This window comes from Pseudochaenichthys georgianus, chromosome 6 (genome assembly GCF_902827115.2).
Source record: "Pseudochaenichthys georgianus chromosome 6, fPseGeo1.2, whole genome shotgun sequence".
Classification (NCBI taxonomy): Eukaryota; Metazoa; Chordata; class Actinopteri; order Perciformes; family Channichthyidae; genus Pseudochaenichthys; species Pseudochaenichthys georgianus.
The window spans coordinates 32,103,636-32,125,546 of NC_047508.1; the positions used below are offsets into that span (position 1 = coordinate 32,103,636).

At 39.9% G+C, this 21,911-nt stretch overlaps 2 protein-coding genes across 3 annotated transcripts; both read left to right on the forward strand.

The window, feature by feature from the left end:
• Window positions 1-575: 575 nt before the first annotated feature.
• edc3 (enhancer of mRNA decapping 3 homolog (S. cerevisiae)) lies at window positions 576-6,223 on the forward strand. 2 transcript variants are annotated; one of them, XM_034085747.2, is made up of 7 exons: window positions 576-737; window positions 976-1,141; window positions 1,784-2,010; window positions 2,127-2,465; window positions 2,582-2,735; window positions 2,996-3,213; window positions 3,536-6,223. In XM_034085747.2, the coding sequence occupies exons 2-7, from the start codon at window positions 978-980 to the stop codon at window positions 3,868-3,870; spliced, it is 1,437 nt and encodes a 478-aa protein (XP_033941638.1). In that variant the 5' UTR covers window positions 576-737; window positions 976-977; the 3' UTR covers window positions 3,871-6,223. The 2 variants fall into 2 exon arrangements, with proteins under 2 accessions (XP_033941638.1, XP_033941639.1); XM_034085748.2 differs by having other exon boundaries at window positions 576-1,141.
• A 146-nt stretch (window positions 6,224-6,369) lies between these two features.
• LOC117448158 (tyrosine-protein kinase CSK-like) lies at window positions 6,370-21,234 on the forward strand. Its single transcript, XM_034085314.2, has 13 exons — window positions 6,370-6,848; window positions 15,048-15,147; window positions 15,265-15,378; window positions 15,476-15,588; window positions 17,367-17,586; window positions 18,477-18,570; window positions 18,686-18,751; window positions 19,160-19,259; window positions 19,361-19,451; window positions 19,530-19,603; window positions 19,927-20,122; window positions 20,224-20,310; window positions 20,496-21,234. The coding sequence occupies exons 2-13, from the start codon at window positions 15,133-15,135 to the stop codon at window positions 20,679-20,681; spliced, it is 1,356 nt and encodes a 451-aa protein (XP_033941205.1). The 5' UTR covers window positions 6,370-6,848; window positions 15,048-15,132; the 3' UTR covers window positions 20,682-21,234.
• Window positions 21,235-21,911: the final 677 nt, after the last annotated feature.

Sequence of the window (21,911 nt, forward strand, 5' to 3'; positions counted from 1 at the left end):
GCTAACCTCTGATTAATGATGTACGACAGTGAATGTGTAATGATTGATGACGGGTGCCTTAAGGGACACACACAAATAATGATTTATAATTATGCTGTTAGAGGGTTTTTTGACTTCAGTTTCAGTAACTAATGCAAGTATATAAAAAGTGCCTATTGAGTTATTTTCTATACCTCCTTATTGCCGTATCTATATGGTTTATTGTTCAATTACATGTGTTGTTATTAAATACAATATAGTAGTAGAGGATATAATTTTACCGCCAGGGATGATGAATGTCAGATAGTAACATGGCTTTACCAAGTATGCTGATACTCTCCAGCTCAGTGTGAAATATTGCATGCAACTAATTAAATAGTTGTTTCTTTGCATAGTCCAGTCCAGCTCTATGCTTCAAAAATATTGCACATCCCAATTAATTATGGTCATTAGCGCTACATGTGACCGACTCAGACTTTCAAACAAAACAAAACAAAAACACAAGCTTAAAAGGGAAAATCAGCAGCATGTCAGATTGTGCGTAAAAATGTCAGGGTTAAACTCTTATTTCGAAAAACGCCTTATACCGGAAGCAGGATGTTGTCATTCAGCAGCTAGTACCAGCAGCATCTTTTGATCATTCAATGAGCTAAGACCTAACAGTTTAAAGGAGCTACAATTGTCCTTACAGCTCCTAACTTTACACTGTATTCATTGGTTTTCTTGAAAAGACTGTGTTTCGTATCGATTTCAAAAAGGTACAAAACTTAAACAACACGTGTTTAACCAAATACGGTGTTTGCGTCTTTAAATTAACGCTAGAAAACAGGCCGAAGCTAACGCTAGTCACTTAGCATAACTTCGGTAACCTCATGTAATCCGTGTTTGTAATGTCCTGCATTCAGAAAGTTACTGAATAATTTAAAATCACGTTTGAAGTTATTACAAATATTATCCGACAACTAGGTAAATAGTCTGTTCTTTATCCTTGTGCAGTCATGGCAGCCGATTGGTTGGGTAGTTTGGTGTCAATTAACTGTGGTCCAACGCTGGGAGTGTATCAAGGAGAGGTGGTGTCTGTGGACCAGTCCAGCCAAACCATCTCCTTAAGACAACCTTTCCACAATGGAGTCAAGTGCCCTGTTCCCGAGGTCACTTTCAGGTAAAGCTGTACTTTATTTCAATTCTTGGCTCTTCTTCCTCGGTTGCACCCAAAATACAACACATTAACAACAAAACAAAAGGAGATACGATACGAGAAAGTAAAGTAAGCACCACAAATATAACCAGCCTTCACATACAGTATCATATGTAGCCTTAAATAATTGCTGTTATTTTCTTTATAAAATTGATCATACTGGTAATCTAGGATCGATGTAGTTTATCATGATTGGTGTAGTCCTTTATAACAGTTTATTTGAAGCATTGGTTTTAGGTGAAGATAATGTAAAGTGTCACATGAAGGTATGACTGGTGTGCCATCATTTTTGTCTGTCTGATATGTAGGTGAATCACACATTGCTCTTATCTACTGTATGTACCAATCGCAATTGGTATAAAACGCTGTTGCTCATTGGCTAACAAGGTGAACAGCTCTGTTTTGAGTGAACTGGATCTTATGAAGATTGAAAGCATCTTTTGAAGCACTTAACCAGATTGCTAGACAGTTATCGAGGTGGAATGAAAATGACATTACTATTATAATTGTAATCTCTTTTATAAAGTTAGTGGTTTTCCAATGACAAAAATGCCTGCCGCTGTTTCTTTCTGTCACTAAATATAAAGTTGTCCCTTTCTTCTGCAGCGCCATTGACATAAAGGAGCTCAAGATTTTAGATATCACAATTGGCAATGCTAGAAACAGCTCTTCTGCATCTACAAAAGTAAGCAGTGCTCCAGTCGTAGTCCCAAAGGGCGACCCCAGGTCTGCGGCCAATCTCAACTCTCCTCAGCACTGCTCCAAAAGCCAAGGAGAACGTCACGTGGACATACCTGGCCAGCCAAAAGGATTTCGTCGAAGACACAACTCCTGTAAGTCCCGGAACTTAAACTTTTGAGCTTTCATTTGACGTTAAGAACACACACACACCGTTGCAGTCCTATTGTTGATTGTTGCTCTGTTGAGATGATTGTCATTTTCCCATCAGGGTCATCTAGCAGTAAAGGGGCAAACCAAGCAACACCGAAAAAGAATGGTGTGAAGAACGGCCAGATGAAGCCCAGAGACGACGAGTGTTTTGGGGAGGCCACCGACGACGGGGTGGATACTGATTTTGATTTTGAAGGAAACTTGGCTCTTTTTGACAAAGCAGCAGTTTTCTCAGAAATCGACATTTCAGAGCGCCGTAACGGTGCAAGATCACGTGGGACGCCTCTAGACCAAACGCCCACACGGTACCGCCATGATGAAAACATCCTGGAGGCCAAACCTGTTGTGTACAGACAGATTACTGTGCCGCAGCCTGGGGCCAAAGAGTACTGCACTGGTAAGTTGTTTCTCATTGTAAAGAAATAAAGGTACTGAGGGCAAATATCTAAAGTAGACTGTTATATATATATATATATTTTTTACCTTTTTAAATATTTCTTTCCATCAATACAGACTCTGGGCTTGTTGTACCCAGTATATCCTATGAACTACATCAGCGTCTGTTGTCAATCGCTGAGCGCCACGGTCTCTCACTGGAGCGAAGAGTTGAGATGACCGGAGTGTGTGCGACTCAGATGGCGCTCACGTTGCTGGGTGGACCCAACAGGTGAGCATGTACTGATGGCTTGTTAGCACAGATGAGAACAGCTTTAGGTAAAAAATTATAGTTAGGTCTTACTATTTTTGTTTCGCCTTGTGAGCTAGTATCCTGCAAAAATCTGCCAAGAATAACATATCAAACCAGTATAGTGTTCAAGTTCCATAGAAATGAATTGGTAACGCCAAACATAAGTTTACTGCTATCCAGTGCTTGGAGAGTGCAAACTTCAGGAAATTCAACTTAGTCTCTTTTCCTCTTTCCTCTAGATTCACTCCGAAGAACTTACACCAGCGTCCCACAGTGGCTCTGCTGTGTGGCCCTCATGTTCAGGGAGCCCAGGGCATCAGCTGTGGTCGTCACCTGGCCAATCATGAAGTGGAGGTCGTCATGTTTCTGCCCAATTTTGTCAAGATGCTTGACTGCGTCACCAGCGAGGTCACCCTCTTCAACAAGACCAGTGGCAAACAGGTGTCAGGTATCAAAGGTATGCATTCTTTTCTACTTTTGGTTAGATTTTCTCAGCTAAGCCTAACTGTAGGGAGATTTTTGGCTGTATGCATATTGAATATATTCATAATGTCTATTTGTGCTCTTATACGACTGTATGGTTAAGGATTTCTCGTGCTGTCGAGATGCATATTTTGTTTTATGTTAACTGTATGAAGCCTAGAGGGACAATTAAGTGAGATACAAGTCCTCATTGTTTGGGAAAGGAGAGGGAGACCAACTTGGTAGAGATCTGCACTCTGACTACATTTTGCATTCTAAGTGGTCAGATATTCAAATGTTGCTCTTTGATTTTTCAGACCTCCCAGACACGCCGGTGGACTTAATCATAAACTGCCTTGACTGCCACGAGAACACATTCCTGATGGACCAGCCTTGGTACCGGGCGGCTGCAGACTGGGCGAACCAGAACCGAGCGCCCGTGCTCAGCTTAGACCCTCCTGGTAGTGGACAGGGTCAGGCGGTGGAGGCCAAGTGGTCCCTCTCTCTCTGTCTCCCCTTCTCCCTTGCCGAGGGGGCCGGCAGAGTTTACCTGTGTGACATAGGTATTCCTCGACAGGTGTTCAAGGAAGTGGGAATCAAGTACATTTGTCCCTTTGGCTGCAAATTCGTCATCCCTTTGCACTCTGCGTAATGGGACTAATAGTCAACATGAGTCCCTCACCCTCCATGACCATTGGGGTTTTGGCGCCTTATGTTCCAGAGTTCATCCATTACGTTACTAACTCATCGACTTGAGAAAGGGACCACTGTTTGGTCAATTAGCACTAAGTCCATGTGGGTGGGATAGGAAAGAGCTTTATTGAAAAAGTAAATGTGTTGACCATCAGAGGCTTCAGCCATAATGTAGATACTATTGTATTTACATGATTTTACATGATACGTTCAGATTGACAATCTCTGACTTAAAAAGGAAATATTTCTGGATGTCACTGCAATCTAAACTCATTCTTGAGCCTATCTGGTGAATAAACACCATTCAAACATATATTTTGTTTAAATGTGATGATATTACCACAGAAAACCAACATAGATTGGCGTCACCATTGCTAATGGCCTTACAGCCTGCCATACTCTGCAGAACTTTATTACTCTTACTTCCCATTTAAGCAAATGTGGAAAATTGTCATTTATGCGAGTAGTTTTCTATTTTCTTAACCAGTGTTGAATGGAGCAACTGATAGAGAGAATCCAGATATCAGCAGTTTTGTTTGTTAAAGCTAAAGAAGGCCTTCATATGGGCTCTGATAAGATGCAATTTAAAACCTCTTATAGGCAAAAAGATTTGCTTACAGAAATGTGTTACTGAAGTCATGATGTTCCACTAACTTCTGTGCAATCTCTCCTCTCAGTCAAGCCAATGTGTCATCCACTATAGTAGTTATGAGAAATATCAACCTTAAATTGAACAGGGAATAGTTGTTTAGCATAAAATAAGTACAAGCTGGGAACCTTTGTCATTGTGTCTTGGTTTTCATTTCTATCAGTTCACTTTGGCTCTCCATTGTATGTTAAAGGACCACAGCAGTGTTTACAAGTTTTAGTTCCTTAACTACCAATCATTTATGTAATCTGATCTTTTTGAAATGCAGAACACAGATCTTTGGGAATTCATCAAAGCGATCATAAAGTCTGTGGTAGTTAAATTGTCTTGTCGTAATGTAGTTATTCTAGACATAGTCTGTTATGGACTAACATGTCAAGAATGTCCAAGTAGATTTTCATGTTTTATGGAAACTAGTGAAAGCCAATGGATGCCTGGTAGACAAAATGGTCTTAAGTTTCGACCTCCAGGCAGGTGAGAATGTCGACAGGTTTTTTCGGTTGACAACAAGTTGTGTTTTAAAAAGTAAAAAGGCTCTTTATATTTCAGATATTAATGCATTTCCAGGTGAATCATCTGTGATGAGAAATGTAACCGTTTCTTTTTTAAATTCCCTCTCCTGGTATTGTGAAGTATGCCTGTTGTGTGTACTCCACCATTAGTGGTATTTACCATGAGAGCCGCTTGTTTTGTGCTGCTTTACGAGGCCTTGACAGAGGGGGTTGTAGGCATTTCTACTGCCAAAAAATGTGACAATGAAAGTCAAACCCTTAGCTTGTTCTTTTACAAAATCACATTCTTTTTAAATGTGTCCAGAGACAAAGACTGTTGTATTAGGTACTGGACATGGACATTGTATACAACATGTCCCTAAATTGTGTATCATTGCGGTCAGTTTAGTCTATACAAAGCTGCACTAAAGCAGTTACAGAAATGATAAAGGAAGTCATCTGGGAAAAGGTTTACAGTGGTTTTGTATCCACAAAATAACATCTCAGGAGGATTACAAATACTTCCATTATATTTTTGTTTTTTCTCTGTGCGCATTATCCTGCACAGGGTTCATACACTGATTCTGTGAAAATGACTTCTCATGCACAAAGGGTTTGTCCTTTCTCCAACATTCCTCCGGCCTGATGTGTTATGTCACATCTGTTGAGACAAGTCTGGCTGGGAAGCATCAGCCAGCGCTACTGATTGTGAAGAGCTGTTTCCTCTTTGGCCGCCAGGGGGCCATTACACCACACTTTTGGTGTCTCTTCCTTATTCCTTTGTAATGGCAGCTTAATATACCTTTCCCCCGAAAATATGGGTATTTCTCTACGAAATGTGAACAGTTATAAACCATGTGGTGATCTGGCTTTGGCAGGAAAGCATTTTGAAAGTGTATTGGTTTAAATGCAAGCTCTGCTTCTTGATATGCATTACATTAGTTTACATGTTTCACTTTCTCACATCTGCGCTGGGTGTTTAGTACATGCAAGGTTAGTTTGCAGTTCAGGAATAAAATGCGTTTTTTTACACCCAGTGGGAGGTTTTGTCTAGACAGTACAACAGTTTCATTTTTGGTGCGAAATTCAGTATCAAGGTTCAAGTGCAAAAGTACTGTGCAGTCCTCTTGTGTCATGTCTGCAGATTAAAACAATAAAAACTTTCAACGTTGCTTTATATGTGAGTACATTGTGTCCACATTAATGATCTAACACTTTCACCAAATCGACTGAAATGATTTTAGTGATACATTTTTAGCCATACTAGTTTCTCACTAACGCGCATGTGCACTGCAAAATCAAGGTGGGGCAAAGAAAACTTGAATGTGTGACGGGGAAAAGGAGTGGGACAGGCTGAAGTACACTCAAATTAATCAGAAAGCAGTCGTTTAATGGCTGCAATATTTAACAAGTTGGGTTATCGCGTTTTCTCCTCACTCATTTGGACTTTTTCCACAAAATCACCGTCGAGACTGCAGTGAGAAGTTCGTAGCAAAGTTGTTTTTTCTTCATATAAAGGGGCTTTTTCAGGTGATGTTGACAGGAGACGCACCAACTAAAGTCTCGGCTGGTTTTATCGAGATACTTTTGGACTGCTGAAGGTTTCGTGTCACCTGAGGCAGATTTCACTTCCTCATCGGGGCTGTGGTTTGTTTTTTTGCCTCGATATCAACTGTCGGTATTTTTTTTGGGGTGAATGGGAATGTGTGTGCTGTCGCTCAGATGAGAAGGCTCTTCGGACAGTAAACAAGTCACCTGTTATTACCCGAAACGTCTCGATTTTTGCCTGAAAAAAAGGTAAGAGTTCTATTTTGAAATTGAGCCTTTGCTTGCATATACAGTGACGTTGCTGTGTTGTGGTTGAAGTGGGCTACATAACAACCCTGAAGTTAATTGTACTTCCTTGTATATACATACAGGACGGTACAGGATAACTAAATGTGTCATATCCTGCCAATGTGGGGTGCAGCTCTCTAACTCTGTTCCAACATGGTAGATAATAGTATTGATAATAGGCAATGTATCCCGCTGACTCAAAACTGTCACATAGCCTGCCATCTTTGAGCGTTTCTTTGTGTCTTATATTGTAAAACATAATGCACAAGTAGAGGGTTAATAATGTCTTTCAGTTTGCTATTGCTTTTTGTCACTTATCTCTCATTCTAATGAAACAATTGACCAACCAGAACCAGCATTTGTGAGAGTGAGGAGCCATTGGGTCTGTTTCAGGGTGATGCCCCTTTTGCTGATGGCTAGCATTGTCTTATAATATGGCAGAAGATGGAGGGTGACACATCTGAAAGAAGCATGAAGCTTGTGAAACAGGCTCTTGAAACCACAGCAAAGCATACTCTGTGTTGCATGCACGGCTGCATCAGCAGAGTATGTTGAGCACAGCTCTCAGACAGGAAGTGTCCGTCTTCTGCTCAGGCATTCCAGCGTTGCCTTACATGGTGTTTTTGACGTGTAGACTAGTTTAAATCACCAATTACCCACACATGTCTGAACTTTGGATAGAAGTAAAATGTAAAGTGTGTTGTAATGCCTGGGTGCCAAATTGAGGGGGGGTTTCCCCTGCTACTCTGACGACAGTCTTGCTTTTCAATGTGACGTTTTGTATTTTATTATGATAAGCAAGGTGCTATTTTACATGTATACCCTTTCAATGGCTTGATGCCTTATATCAGCCTCAGAGGCAATACTGACGGTCATTAAAGTGACACAATGAAGGCTTGTGCAGCAGGGCCTGCCACTGGACTCGTACTTCCTGTCTTACTTCCTGCAGACAGTTGATACAGTGAGCTCCACAGTCCAGCTGCTGTCCTGGAGGCAGAGGTGATTTCCTCCTCTGAGCTTTCTGAAAAACATCTGCAGGCTCTCAGACTCGCATGGCTGAACATTGGCAGGAACTCTTTCTGTTTCGGTACCATTGTCTCCTTCTCGGTGCACTTGGCCCTGCCACCCTGCTGCTGTAATGGTGATGATAACAGGGCAACAGCATCAAAGCAGTCAAAAGAGGGTCAGGATCATACATGTATGAGGGGCAGATTACCCAGGACCCCCTGCTGCACATAGAGATGCAGGAGCACACAGTCAATAACACAGACATACTGCTCATTTTAAAAGTATTGCTTCAAATCACACTTAAAGCTTATCAAGGTTTTGATAAAGGTTTTTATCAACAAAATACACCAAGAGTACTCCTTACATCATTAAATGGCCGCTGTGTGTGATTGATTGCATACTATATTATTAGATTGTTAATATTGGTGTATCGATATGTAAGCAGTATTTTACTTTTGTAGCTGATCAAGTCGTTTTACATGTCAGGTGTCCAGAGGATCCCATCCAGCCTCTGAATTAATCGTTAACAAGGCATTTGATTATATACAGTAGCCAGTGTTGGGAAAGTTCACTTTCTACATGAACTAGTTCAGTTCACAGTTCACATATTTTAAAATGAACTAGTTCAGTTCATAGTTCATAATTCAAAATGTTGAACTAAAGTTCATGGTTTCAAAAATGAACTAATTTATAGTTTATAGTTCTTTTTTCAATACGTTGCTGCGAGCTATTATTTGTCTCCTGTACGATGTTAATGGGCCATTTCAATGTTTACAATATCCTCAGAGGGCCGTACAAGTTATTGACCTCTGCTTAAAAAAACTAAAATCACAACTCATTCATTTCATTCTGTGCAAAGAAAAAGCAACCTCCTAATCCAGATATCTCACCATGACTCGCGTATGCATGCACGTGCAGGGTGTGGCGTGACCACCAACACAGAAAGATATGGACACAAGATGTGTGCAAATGTATTTAGTTTCCTATCCATGTGAACATGGTTTAAGTGGGGGGGACCTAACCTCCTCTAGAGGGGTCCGGGGGGGCATGCTCCCCTGGGAAGATTTGTTGCACTTTGAGAGCAACATTAGGAGATCTATGGACACATCTCTCAACACCCAAACACAACTGTAAGCAGATTTTCTTTTAATGTATGGATATTTGACAAATCACTCCCCTTTCAAACTGTATTCTTCTTTATTAATAACTGTCATATAGTATTTTATACCTGTTTACTTTATTCTCTTGTTTTTTTTATAACTTTAAAAATGATCATATAAAGATGTGCCTTTACCTCACTGGTTGTAGACAAAGCTTCTTATATTCGTTAGCATAGCTAGCTTACCAGATGCTAATGATAACAACACAGTTATTGACTGTCTGATCAGAATGACAGATGAGCAGATCGCCACTGGGCTTTCAACTAAAGACACAGACACGCAGAAACTGCGGCATGTGTATGGACTTATCGGTACTGCAATTTCTGAAGTGCTGGAGTGGCGTTCTGGTGCTCTCCGTCAGAACTGCACCCCTGTCAGTCGAGACATATACCACGTGATGACACGTTAGGCTCGTGTTGTGTTCAAGGACCCTGACCTTGGCCAGGAAAAACAGGCACTCGCTTGTTTAATTGTTTTGCGGTCTAGATTTCTTTCATTTTTTTATTTTTTGCGTGTGTTTATAAATTACCTCGAGGGCCGTACCAAATTGTCTCGCGGGCCGTATACGGACGGAGGCCGGAGGTTCCCCACCCCTGCCATAGAGTCTCACTCTGAGCAAGTGCTGCTGCAGCTGCTCTCGGCTTCGTCCATACTAATTCATTCATTCATTCATTCAATGCTCGCCGGTTCCGCGGTTCCACATTGTTTGTTGTGAGGAGTCTGATATATTTAGTATATTTATATTTTAGTGCGACAGCCAGGGGTGACAGGCGCGTACGCGTCACAGGCAGCTTGCTGTTGCCAGATTGGGTGGTTTTCCGCATTATTTTGAAGCCTGTTTACGGTGTGTTTTAACTGGGTTTTCGGCTGAAAGGCATATGAAATCTGGCACACTTTTGAACGCCGTTATAATACAGTGCTGAGAATGAACGCACTTTTGAACGCCGTTATACAGCGCTGAGAATGAACGCGTTCTCAATTACGTTCATCTAGCGGAAATACAGTACGTTCAGTTCACGTTCGCCCAAAATATGAACGCGTTCATGAACGATCGTTCATTGAACGCGTTCAGGTACATCACTGACAGTAGCTATGTTTCTATTCAATGGTAAATGTTCATTGTAATTGTAATGAGTAACTCTAGCTGTCAGAGAAATGCTGTGGAGTGAAAGGTAGAATATTTCCCTCTAAAAGGTATAGTGGAGCTTAAGTACCCTCAAATAGAAATACTAAAGTGAAGTACACGTCCCTCAAATATCTACTTACAGTGATGGAGTAAAATGTACTTTGAAGAAACATTTCAAAGACCAGTGAATAATGTTGTTTTTCAGTGACAAATGTCCGCATAGACGTCACTGTATCACAGCAGTTTTTCTACACCTTACATGATCAGCATTTTCACGTCTGCAGATAGTCGAGGGAGTGGCAGATTTAAACAAGACCAAAGAAGATATTTCTACATTCCTGTCCTGTCTTGCTTGGTGCAGTCAGGCTAACTCTCATCTGTAAAGTTTAGACTGCGACTGGCTTGCAAAAGACAAGAGCCAAATGTTGATCAACCAGTTTGGTTTGAACAATTAGATTTGTATGGATGTCAAGAATATGCAAAATGGGACTATTGTATCTACAGTAGCTCTCTATCTACAGGTATGGCACCTTTATTTGAGTTACTTGTTACATTTGGAGTGTTTTTGTGCTCTCTGGGCTTCTTTCTGACTCATTTCATGTTAAGTCTGCCACTGGGTTTGCTGGTTTCCTGTTGTTCTCAGTAGCTTATGCCATGAGTCGTTTCTTCTGTAACAGACCATTTCCACAGTCTGATATAGAAATTCACTGATTAAAACATATCATTGTATTTATGTGTGCCTGTTTGAAATAATTTACTTCATAATACCAGACACTTGAACTCGCTGCATAAAATATGAAGTGCAACTTTTAACTACTGAACTGAATCTTTACTGAACCTAAAGCCAGTTACTGGGCTGACTGATTTATGATGATACACTTCTCAATGAGACAGAGGTCAGTAGAAGCTCAGGGGTCAGTAGAAACTCACAATGTCCCCTTGTCCCCTTACTGAATCGAACAAGCTGTGGTTCCATGTGGAGCGCTCTGGAAATGGCAATGTGACACCATGACAGACCGAGTTCTGTCCCTTTCAGTCAGCCGCTGCTGGCCTGCTGCTGGATGCGTGCACTCTCCCAAAAGAGAGGAATTAAAGAAATGCTTGGCCCCACTCATCTATTCCTCAGTCGGTGAAATCACTTTGCTTCTTCAATGAAGACAGACAGATTCTGTTGCAATCAACACATTCTGTTTTAGAGCATAGTGAGTAAATGTGTACTCTACGTAGATTTTATTAAGATTGTATTTGTAACCAGACTAGTAGCATTGCTCTTGGGATGGCATTGTGGGTCAGTCCTCTTTGGTCAAGGCTGTAATATCTTAACAACTATTAGATGGATTGACTTAAAATGTAATGTAATGTAATGCCTTGAGAACTGCTGGAGGGATCGCAATGACATTTAGTCCAAACACGAATAGTTTTTGTTCCACTTTCGTGATCCGCTGCCTTTTTTTTGGTGCTATTTATAACATGTGTTCCAATTTTTCATTTTCACGTAAAACAGACGGCTCTATTAAAAAACGTTCACTAAAACAACACAAATTGTATTAATAAAATATACTTCAATTTATAAAAGTAAGACTATGCAGCTAAAATTAGTTCCTTATGCGTAGACTTTAAAACCGTTAATAGGGGTCACCTGTAGGGGTGCAACAACTAATCGACTTAATCGATTAAAATCGATTACCAAATTAGTTGCCAACTAATTCAGTCGTCGATTCGTTGGTGACGTCATCACGTGCGTTTTACGCGCCGTTAAGCTACAACGTTATTGGTACTGGAGACATTTAAAACATATATGTCATGTATTATTGATACAAAAACATTATATCGCAGTCTTAGTGTGGCCAGCTCGTTTATAATATGTAAAAAGACAAACAAATGCGTCTATGAGGTATTTTCGATCAGACGAGATCTCTCTCCCCGGTCTGTGTGGGAGGGGCGGGGCCGTTTACACACACGCGGCTGCTACATGCAGCAACACACTGCGGAGGTGGCGGAGAGAACGCCGCTCCGAGGTGTTGTTAAACTTTACCCGTCTCGATGCTCGTTGCCTAAAGTGCAATAAGAGTTTAGCATGTCAGGGCGGTAACACGAGCAATTTGTCTAAACATTTAGCAAAAGTGCTCCACATCCAGACGGAGGAATGCACCGGGTTCCACTGTCTTTCTAGCAGCTCTGTAGCCCCGTCCACGAGTAATGTTTCCACGTCAGGTGTTATGTATGCTAGCAGCAACACACGGAGTTAACTACATTATACAAACATGGGGTAATGATTTGAGGTAACTGAATTAGTTAGTTTGTTAAAGTTTCAGCTATTCTGTTTACAGTTCTGTCATCAGATAATTTATTATTTGCTAAAACACTGTTGTTTCTTTTGATGTGAAATATTATTTATTTAATTTAAATGAAAAGCAATGTTCATTTTGTAAACAATTTGCTTAGTTAATTTAATAATATGTATTTTTTAATCAAGTATTCATCTTTATTGTCTTCATTGTTAGTTTCCACATGCCTAAAACAACCGCAAGCTAAATCTAAAAGTTAATGGCTAAATAAGAGCGTTTGAGAAATTGTGCAAGGCATAATAGTCCGAATAGTCGATTAATCGTTTCATTAATCGATAGATTAATCGACTATCAAATTAGTCGTTTGTTGCAGCCCTAGTCACCTGGAGGGATTTGAGTTAGGATTCTTTACAATGAGAATAATGCTCTACTAGCATAGTTTCAGACTTATAGTTTGTGTGTTTCCTGTTAGAACATTCCCCCAGAGTGAAATGTCACATAGAAAAGATGCGTTTGGGACGAGCAGATGCAAAGTGGGGGTGTCCTTGCTTGGTTGCTGGGCGTGGGAAATATGTCCAGATAGACAGCTGCGGGTCTCCACGGGGGACAACATCCGCGGCATCCTCATCATACTGGGTGATGACAGTCCTCTCTGGGACACATGAACGTTTTAAGTCTCACATTTAGTGTCTTTGAAGAGGCTTTATTTAAATGTATGACATAGAAGAAATGCCAGTTTATGTATTCAATGTAACAAATATGCTTTTAAAAGGAAGAGCTTAAAGAGAACCCCACCCAAATACTGGTGTTTTCTAAATCTGGGCTCTCTCACAGGAAGTTCATTGCACAGTAATGGAGACGTCGGAGGATGTGACCTCATGTAAAGTGACAGATCTATCAGCCAGGATTTTCCCTTAGCACCGACCATTAATCCCCCCCACTTCTCCATGGGAACTGATACAGGAAGAGAGGAAGTGGTGTTTTTCGGGGAAGGATTGAGAGAGGGGATGTTAAGCATGACTTAATCCAGTGGTCATCATTTGGTTATACCGGCTCTGATGTCTTGTGCATGTATCATGGAAACGCGGCCTCTGGGTGACTCAGGTCTAAGGTTAGAGTTGCAGTGGCTGCTTTATTGACGCAAAGAAACGCTGGGCTGGATGAGTCCCTCTGGCCTGGTTAGATCTCACCACAAGTTTGCATTCCTGCGCTGAAGAGAGCTATCTAAACTCCTACAACGGCCAGTCATTGGTGCTTAGCTGGAGAGTGGAGTGTCCATTTTTGGTCAAAATGAACCGAGCACCATATGGAGTACATACTACATAATCAATTAAGTTGACCGCCTTTTCTTAATAGGCTAGAATATTTTCAGAAATCTTCTTTAGAGCATATTTCTAAGTTCGCTGAAGCCTTGTCTTTAGGTACAAACTGTACTGTTATTCTGCATCATGGAAACATTCTGCCCCAGTTGTGAAAGTGTGATTTCAAAAAAAGAAGACTTGTAAGTTCTGCTTTCTGAACCAGTGAGTTATTTTTACTCACACGGTCTGATCTGACGCTGTTCTAGTGCATTCTGATAATAGCTGAATTGTTGACTATTGAACAAATTATACATGACATTACAAATATACACCGCGTTCATGTCACTCAAGGTCACCTTACATCACACCTGTACCTGTAGCCAGAGGTGGGAGAAGTACTCAGATCTCGTACCTGGGTAAAAGTAGAAGTACCAGAGTTTTGGAATACTCTGTTAGAAGTAAAAGTCCTTCATTCAAAATGTTACTCAAGTAAAAGTAGAAAAGTATTAGCATCAAAATATACTTAAAGTACTATACTAAAGTATTATCCAAATTGGTCCATTTCAGAATAATGTATTATATATTTTCCATTTAATTATTGATGCATTAAAGTGTTCTCAAAGCTGGTAAAGGTGCAGCTAGTTTTAATGACTTAGTATGCTCCAAGGTAGCTTTTTAATTTACTCCAGGTGTAACTAAAGTCTTATTTAAGTGTTGATTATATTTCACATCATTAATCCAAATATAAATAACTAAAGCTATAAAATAAATGTAGTGAAGTAACAGTACACACGATTTACCTCTGAATTGTAGTGGAGGAGAAGTACAAAGTAGCATAACATGGAAATACTTGCGTAAAGAACAAGTGTCCTAAAATTGTACCAAATTACAGTACTTGAGTAAATGTACTTAGTTACTTCCCACCTCTGCCTGTTCGAACACAAAACATACAATTAGCAAAAGAAGCACCAGTACGTGAACATCAATGAAATCCTCATAAGATATACAATGGGCAACCGAAAATAACTCAGATTCAAGATCGGTGTAAAATAAGACATATGCTGTTAAAGTAAGTAAGATGGGTTCAAATTATGGTTTTGAAGAGCGTTTTTAAATGTTGTAATGGGTTCCAGTTTACGATGTGAGGGGAAAGTGTATTTCTCATACTATCAATATGCACTTACACCAAGAAACCATACATGAATTGTCTTGCTGATACTTTGTGTGTAGATATAGTAAGGCAGGGACATACTGACTTAATTCTGTTGTTTTTTTAGGTACTGCATGTTTGTGTCTGTGACCAGCTCTAATGTTAGCAGCTAGAAAACATCATCACCTGTGAGAGGATTGAACCGCCTCACCATGACGGAGGTGCAGGTAAGACAGGCCTCCAGAGTGCGTGCAAGTCAAAACGTAGATACACAACAAGACATGTCTGATGAGAAATGTGTGTGACATTTGTTTACTAATTAGTGGTGTGCCCATTTCCCGTAGACTCCATGGCCGCAGGGCACAGAGTGTGTGGCCAGGTACAATTTCAAAGGCACATCAGAACAGGACCTGCCCTTCAACAAAGGAGACGTGTTGAGTATTATTATCGTTACCAAGGTAAAGTTACAGTGCCTATAACTTGTCGTTTTTTAACATGCAATATTTAATCCACACCACTATTTTAATGATTAATTTCTGACATTTTGTTTTTCAGGATCCAAACTGGTACAAAGCTAAAAATGTTGCCGGTCGCGAGGGAACGATTCCTGCCAACTATGTTACGAAAAGAGAAGGTGTGAAATCTGGAGGGAAGCTGAGTTTGATGCCGTGAGTACACAGATTATCATGTTTGACTTCTGATGCCCAATATTATCGTTCACTCTGAATCGCTAACATGATTAGACTTATGTGTGTTCTCTATATAGAAAGACACAGGTAAACTTAGCTACTTTTAAATGGTTTGTGGGTCAAACTAGAGGCCAGTTTTATTAGTTTCGGAAAAAACTAAAGGATCTTATAGTTCGAGGGTGGACTATAGGGTACATTTTCTTAGTTTTACTAAAACTATTGTGAGCTTTATAGTAGGATACAAGGTACGACTATTTTATAGTGGGTTACTAGGTACGACTATGGGTATTTTCTTAGTTTTGGGGAACACTTTGACAGTCTTTTAATGTTTCTTTTATTATCTTTTCTTTTTAATGACTGTTTTTAAATGCCTTTGTCTGAATGTCTTTCATTTTTCTAAAGCACCTTGAATTGCCTTGTGTTGAAAGGTGCTATATAAATAAACTTGCCTTGCCTTGCCTATATTTCAGAAGTTGCCACCACACTAGCTCTGGTTTGCTTCTGCAGCGATGGCTAAAATAGCTCGACGTTGCCCTCGCTTTGAGGCTGTGTGGTTGCTGTAGGCAGATGAGCTATTTGTCGTGGCAGTGGCGCTGCAGTTATGTGAATGGCGACCACAGATGGGTCGGGCTGTTGTGTAATTGCAGTGCACTTGTGTCTGTTTCCAGCTCAGCCCTGCGTAGCTTCCTGTTGTTTCTCGTCTATCTCAGACTGAAGTTATCTAACAAATCTCTCTGTTTGTCCACATGATTGGATTCCGTGTGCATGCATGCAAGCATGTGAATGAATAAGAGGATTTTAGAGCTCTTAATCACAAAATAATGTGTTAATAAGGGCAAACCAAGCTACAACACAACAACCCTTGCCTTAAACACACCCACAGAAAGGTACTTTAAAACATAACATGGCAAAATACAGCCATTAAAAAGGAATAACTGCTACCCTAAACTTTATCTAATTAAAACCTCACTTTAAAGATGTATAATGTCCCACAGAACCGTGTTTCTGAGCATCCATTCTGCTTGTGCAGCAGCACCTTTTTACTGCTGCAGTATCAAAGGACTCCAGCTGAGGTTATCATAGGAAATGCTACTCTTACTGAATTATTGTAAATATAGCCTGACATGAATGGTAAAAGGGGATGTCCATCTTTTGAGTGAAAGCAGTATCATGTTTATGTGAATATAAAAATAAGAACTCCCTGACTAAAGGGAAAATCCCTGTTGTCATACCTCAGAGGGAAGCTGCTTCTGTTTCTGTCAGAAGAGAGGCTTTTCTTCACTTTCCAATAAGGTTTTCTGTGTGATAGTGGAATGTAACTTTCTCATGGAGGCATGCAAATGGCTTTACTGTACATACTGTGGCTCTGTCATATGCAAATGAGTGTAATCTATACCTTTTATCTCCAGAACAGTATTGGTTTTATTTGCATTAAGCACTCATTTACAGTAATAAAATATTATAAAGTGCAAAAAAACTGTACAAGAAAAGATGGCGGGACATAACAGTTTACACATTAACATTAAGAAGTTCATAAAGAGCATTGAGGGACAGTTGTTTTGTGTGCCTGCACCTGTAATATGTTTTAAAATGACTGATGTAAACAGTAGGAAGTTAGCTGAAACAATTAAAATAGATTTCAATCATTTAGTTTCTAGAATGCATACATTATCCTCAAGATGGTTGTGATTTAGTTTTGGTCACATTGTTGTCGTGGCCACTATTGATGTGTTGCTTCTCTGTTTCTTGACTCCCAGATGGTTTCATGGGAAGATAACTCGGGAACAGGCGGAGCAGTTGCTCGTCCCTCATGAAACCGGCCTGTTCTTGGTGCGAGAGAGCACCAACTTCCCCGGCGACTATACCCTGTGTGTGAGCTGCGAAAGCAAGGTGGAGCACTATCACATCGTCTACTCCAACGGCAAGCTCACCATCGATGACGAGGGGTACTTTGAAAACCTCATGCAGCTGGTTGAGGTAAGACATTAGATCTCTGTTTAGTTTTTTTTAATAAAACGGGATGTTCGCCCTGGTGATATATAGAGCTCTGTCTACTGTATGTGTGTTGTGTTTTCCTGTTCTGAGCCCCCGCGTCTCTGTGCTACCTCATCGACCACATACATTTCCTGGAACAAATAATGAACAGGAAGTGTCAAAGAGGAAGAGTGAACAAGCTGAGGTGCAAAGTTCTAACCTCAGAAAGACGCGGGGCCTTTTACTCTCAAAATGATTCCCTTTCCTGTTTAACATGCTTATTTTTAACTGAAGCCTTCTAAACAGTCATGAGTATTTTTAGTCCGACCTATTTAAGGGGAAACCTTTTTCCGTTGTCCATTATATATTTAGCTAATTTGACTTTACAGCCCTCTATTGGTCATTCTGAAGCACTGCTGAGTTTAAATGCCTAAGAACTTTAATGCTGGTTGATGCTCTGTTATCGAAAGGTGGTACAGTTATATGCCGAAATAAAAGTCAAAACCGCAGATACAATATTATGAATCAAGAACAAACAGTTAACATGATAAGGAATATTCAAACGGACAAAACACAGCTAAATCTATGAATTACAAAAAATGTAATTATTTAAAGTGAGACTTCATTATTCAAATTGGTACGGACCTCTTCCAGAAAACGCAGTACATTTACAATAATCCGTCAACATTTTCATTCTTTAAAGGCAAAAGGATTTTGTCCAGGTGGAGTATTACCTGATACATAATTGAGCTAATGATGTACCAAAGGTTGTTCTGTTTTCTAGAAACAATAAGGCTATATGCAATAAGCAACTTTTGGAGACCCCTTAAAGTGCTGTAATGCTAGTGTGTCCATTTCCCTTCATCGTTGGTTTGTTGTTGCTCTGTCTGCAGCACTACACCAAAGATGCCGATGGTCTGTGCACCAAACTAATAAAGCCAAAGCTGGAGGAAGGCACGGTGGCCGCTCAGGACGAGTTCTCCAGGGGTGAGTCTCCGTTTGTTGGTCAATTACAATTTATGCATCCACATTATTTACGAGAAGCATGTATGGGCCTGTTACGTTTCAGCTTCATGTTGTTTCCTCTTTAAATGGCCAACAGGTGGCTGGTCGATGAGCAGAAAAGACCTCAAGCTGCAGCAGGTTATTGGAAAAGGAGAATTTGGAGGCAAGTTGCTTCAAGTTTACTTTGAATAGTAGAAAAGTGACCTAATTGTATTGTATTGCTTACATATGGCAAAGTTCTGATATGTATACTGAACATGTAGACAGGAGTAGACTGATTTTACAAACACAAACAGTATACTATGAACAGGTATAGGTACAAATTCAGCATTACATCTTGTGTATAGAATTTATACAAAGGTTTTGATAAAAGTCGAGTACAACCTTGGACATGCACACTTTCTTATGTAAACTAAATATCAGGTAGAAAACCTTTAACAATGAAACACATTCCCTCACCTCTCATGGTTTAAGAGAAGGCTTTTGTTTTTCATATCTGTTTGTTTTGTATCAAAGGGATGACACTTTAAAATGTGAGTTAACTGATTTCTATTGTTTGTGTTCACCTCAGATGTCATGGTGGGAGACTACAGAGGGACTAAAGTAGCTGTGAAGTGCATAAAGAACGATGCTACAGCACAGGCCTTTATTGAAGAGGCTTCTGTCATGACGTAAGAAAGATTAGATATTTTGCCACTCTGGTTTTAGAAACACAAATGCACAAGTAGCATGTAAACACATAACATGTCTGTGTGCTCTTCTCCTCTCTCAGGCAACTACGGCATGATAACCTAGTGGGGCTGCTTGGAGTGATCGTCGAGGAGAACGGGAGTCTGTTTATAGTTACGGAGTACATGGCCAAAGTGAGTGGCAGACTGTGAAAATGTGTCAATCTCCAGTGACATTAAAAATATATAACATTTCTGTTTTGTTTTTTTCAGGGCTGTTTGGTTGACTACTTGCGTTCCAGAGGCCGGACAGTACTTGATGGAGAAGCTCTCCTTAATTTTGTTCTGTGCGTATGACTAACACTTTATCTACAATTACACTATATTAAAGTCAGGGAAGCTTGTTTTTGATGGACAGGTTACTGGATTACATGAAACTAGCTTCATAATGTTGGAGATATAATTAGGGTAAATATATCGTAAGCGAGGCTCACTAGATTTAAACTAAAACATGTTGAACTCCAAGAACATTCTACTGTGTACACTTTAGGATTGCCCATGTTTTATTGGATCATCAGGAAATGTATACTCCATGTTTTTGATCCCACAATTGAATGTGGAAAGACAAAAGTTCTGAGGTTTTGAACTTTGTTTTCCTGTGCTTTCACAGAGACGTCTGTGAAGCCATGGCCTACCTGGAAAACAACAACTTTGTCCACCGAGATTTAGCAGCCCGCAACGTTCTTGTGTCAGAAGACAACATGGCCAAAGTCAGTGACTTTGGTCTGACCAAAGAGGCCTCCTCCACTCAGGACACTGCCAAGCTGCCGGTGAAGTGGACCGCCCCGGAGGCTCTCAGGGAAAAGGTATGCTGTTGTTTTCATGGACTGTTGTTGATGTCAAGTTGCGTGCTTTGCCTTGTGTAGCTCCCACAAACCCTACGTGTGTTTTTTTTCCTAATCAATAGAAATTCTCCACCAAATCGGATGTTTGGAGCTACGGTATTCTGCTTTGGGAGATTTACTCTTTCGGCCGAGTGCCTTACCCAAGAATTGTAAGTACCAATATATTTTCGGGAAGAGGCATAAAGAAAATATTAAGGAAAAATAATAAAATAAGGAATTTTAATGTGTTGACTGTATTTTAACGAATTACATAGTTTGCCTCAAATCGTCCTTAAGCTGTAAGCTGTTTTCTGTCAACACTGTCTTTCTCACAACTACTTATTCCATCCTGTAGCCATTAAAAGACGTCGTGCCTCGAGTGGAGAAGGGATACAAAATGGACTGTCCAGATGGCTGTCCTGAAGTGGTGTATAACATCATGAAACAGTGCTGGAACCTGGACCCTGCTGCTCGGCCAAGCTTTCAGATGTTGAAGGAGTGGCTACAACATATCAGCCAAGGGAAAGGGAAAAAACCTTAAGACATCTGACAGAACGGATACAAAAAGTGACTTTCCTCTCCCTTCATTTTGACCACTTGGACCACAACCTAGGAGGAAGAAATAGTTTGCAGACAATGCTAGATTTGTCCGTGAACCGATATAACTGTCAACGTCTATGTTCCTTAGCAGCATCCATGTCTCAGGGTGTTCATATTGCAGTTACTCTTAATATCTGATTCGGTCGCTATTTCTGCGCTAAGTTTTCAAGTGTGAATGATTAACTGTCATATCAACGAGTCTTTCTTTAATACACAGTGCCTTGACCTGTTTTGTGTATTTTATGACCTTTATGTTGATAGCCTTGGTCATATTGGGGACGGCATTATTTTTTATGAACATTTACAGTGGACCGTGACATAATTTGAATAAGTTGACTGAATCCATTGTATCGGTTTAAAGAGGAGAGACACGTCAAAAGTAGGAAGATGGTTTTGATACATCATTACACACTCTATTCTTTTTTTACAGTTTCATGGTACACCTTACTGCATGATCGTATAATTATTTTGTTAAGAGGACTAAGTTAAAATAACTTTAATTATGCAGCTTTACATTTTTTATTGTTGTCTATTTCAAATGCCCTATAAAAGGAAGCACAAGCGTGGACAAATGTAAACTTGACTACTGATATAGAACACCATTCAGCTGATTCATGTAGAAACCATTCCCATGTACAGAATTGTCCATCCAACATCATGAAATGTTTCTATGTTTCTGATTCTTCAGATTGAACCAAATATTCTGGATTTTGTATGTAAAGAGAAAAAAGAATGTTAATAAATTACATATTGAAAAAACGTTTTTATTTTCCTTTTTTTCAAAGTCAAGTATTAGGTATTTAATATGGAATTATTCATTTACACTTTTAAACCAATCAAACTCAAAGCAATCACAATCAAATACAAATGGTACCTAAACAATTTAGACATATTTATATGTTACTAAGTATTTCAATTTTTTGCTGCTTTCTACTTCCACTACTAACCTTTTCTCAACTTTTATAATATGTTTTGCATTTTTTTTAAAACCTGAATAACAAGATAATAGCAGCCATTAGATTAATAAAGTACAGTATAAAAAAAATGAGTACAAATGTATGTACTTGTTTTATAATATTTAATATTATATCAAGACCAGGCTCAAAAACCCGAGGGGACCGAGCCTTCGCAGCTGCTGGCCCTAGGCTCTGGAAAAGTCTGCCCCTCCATG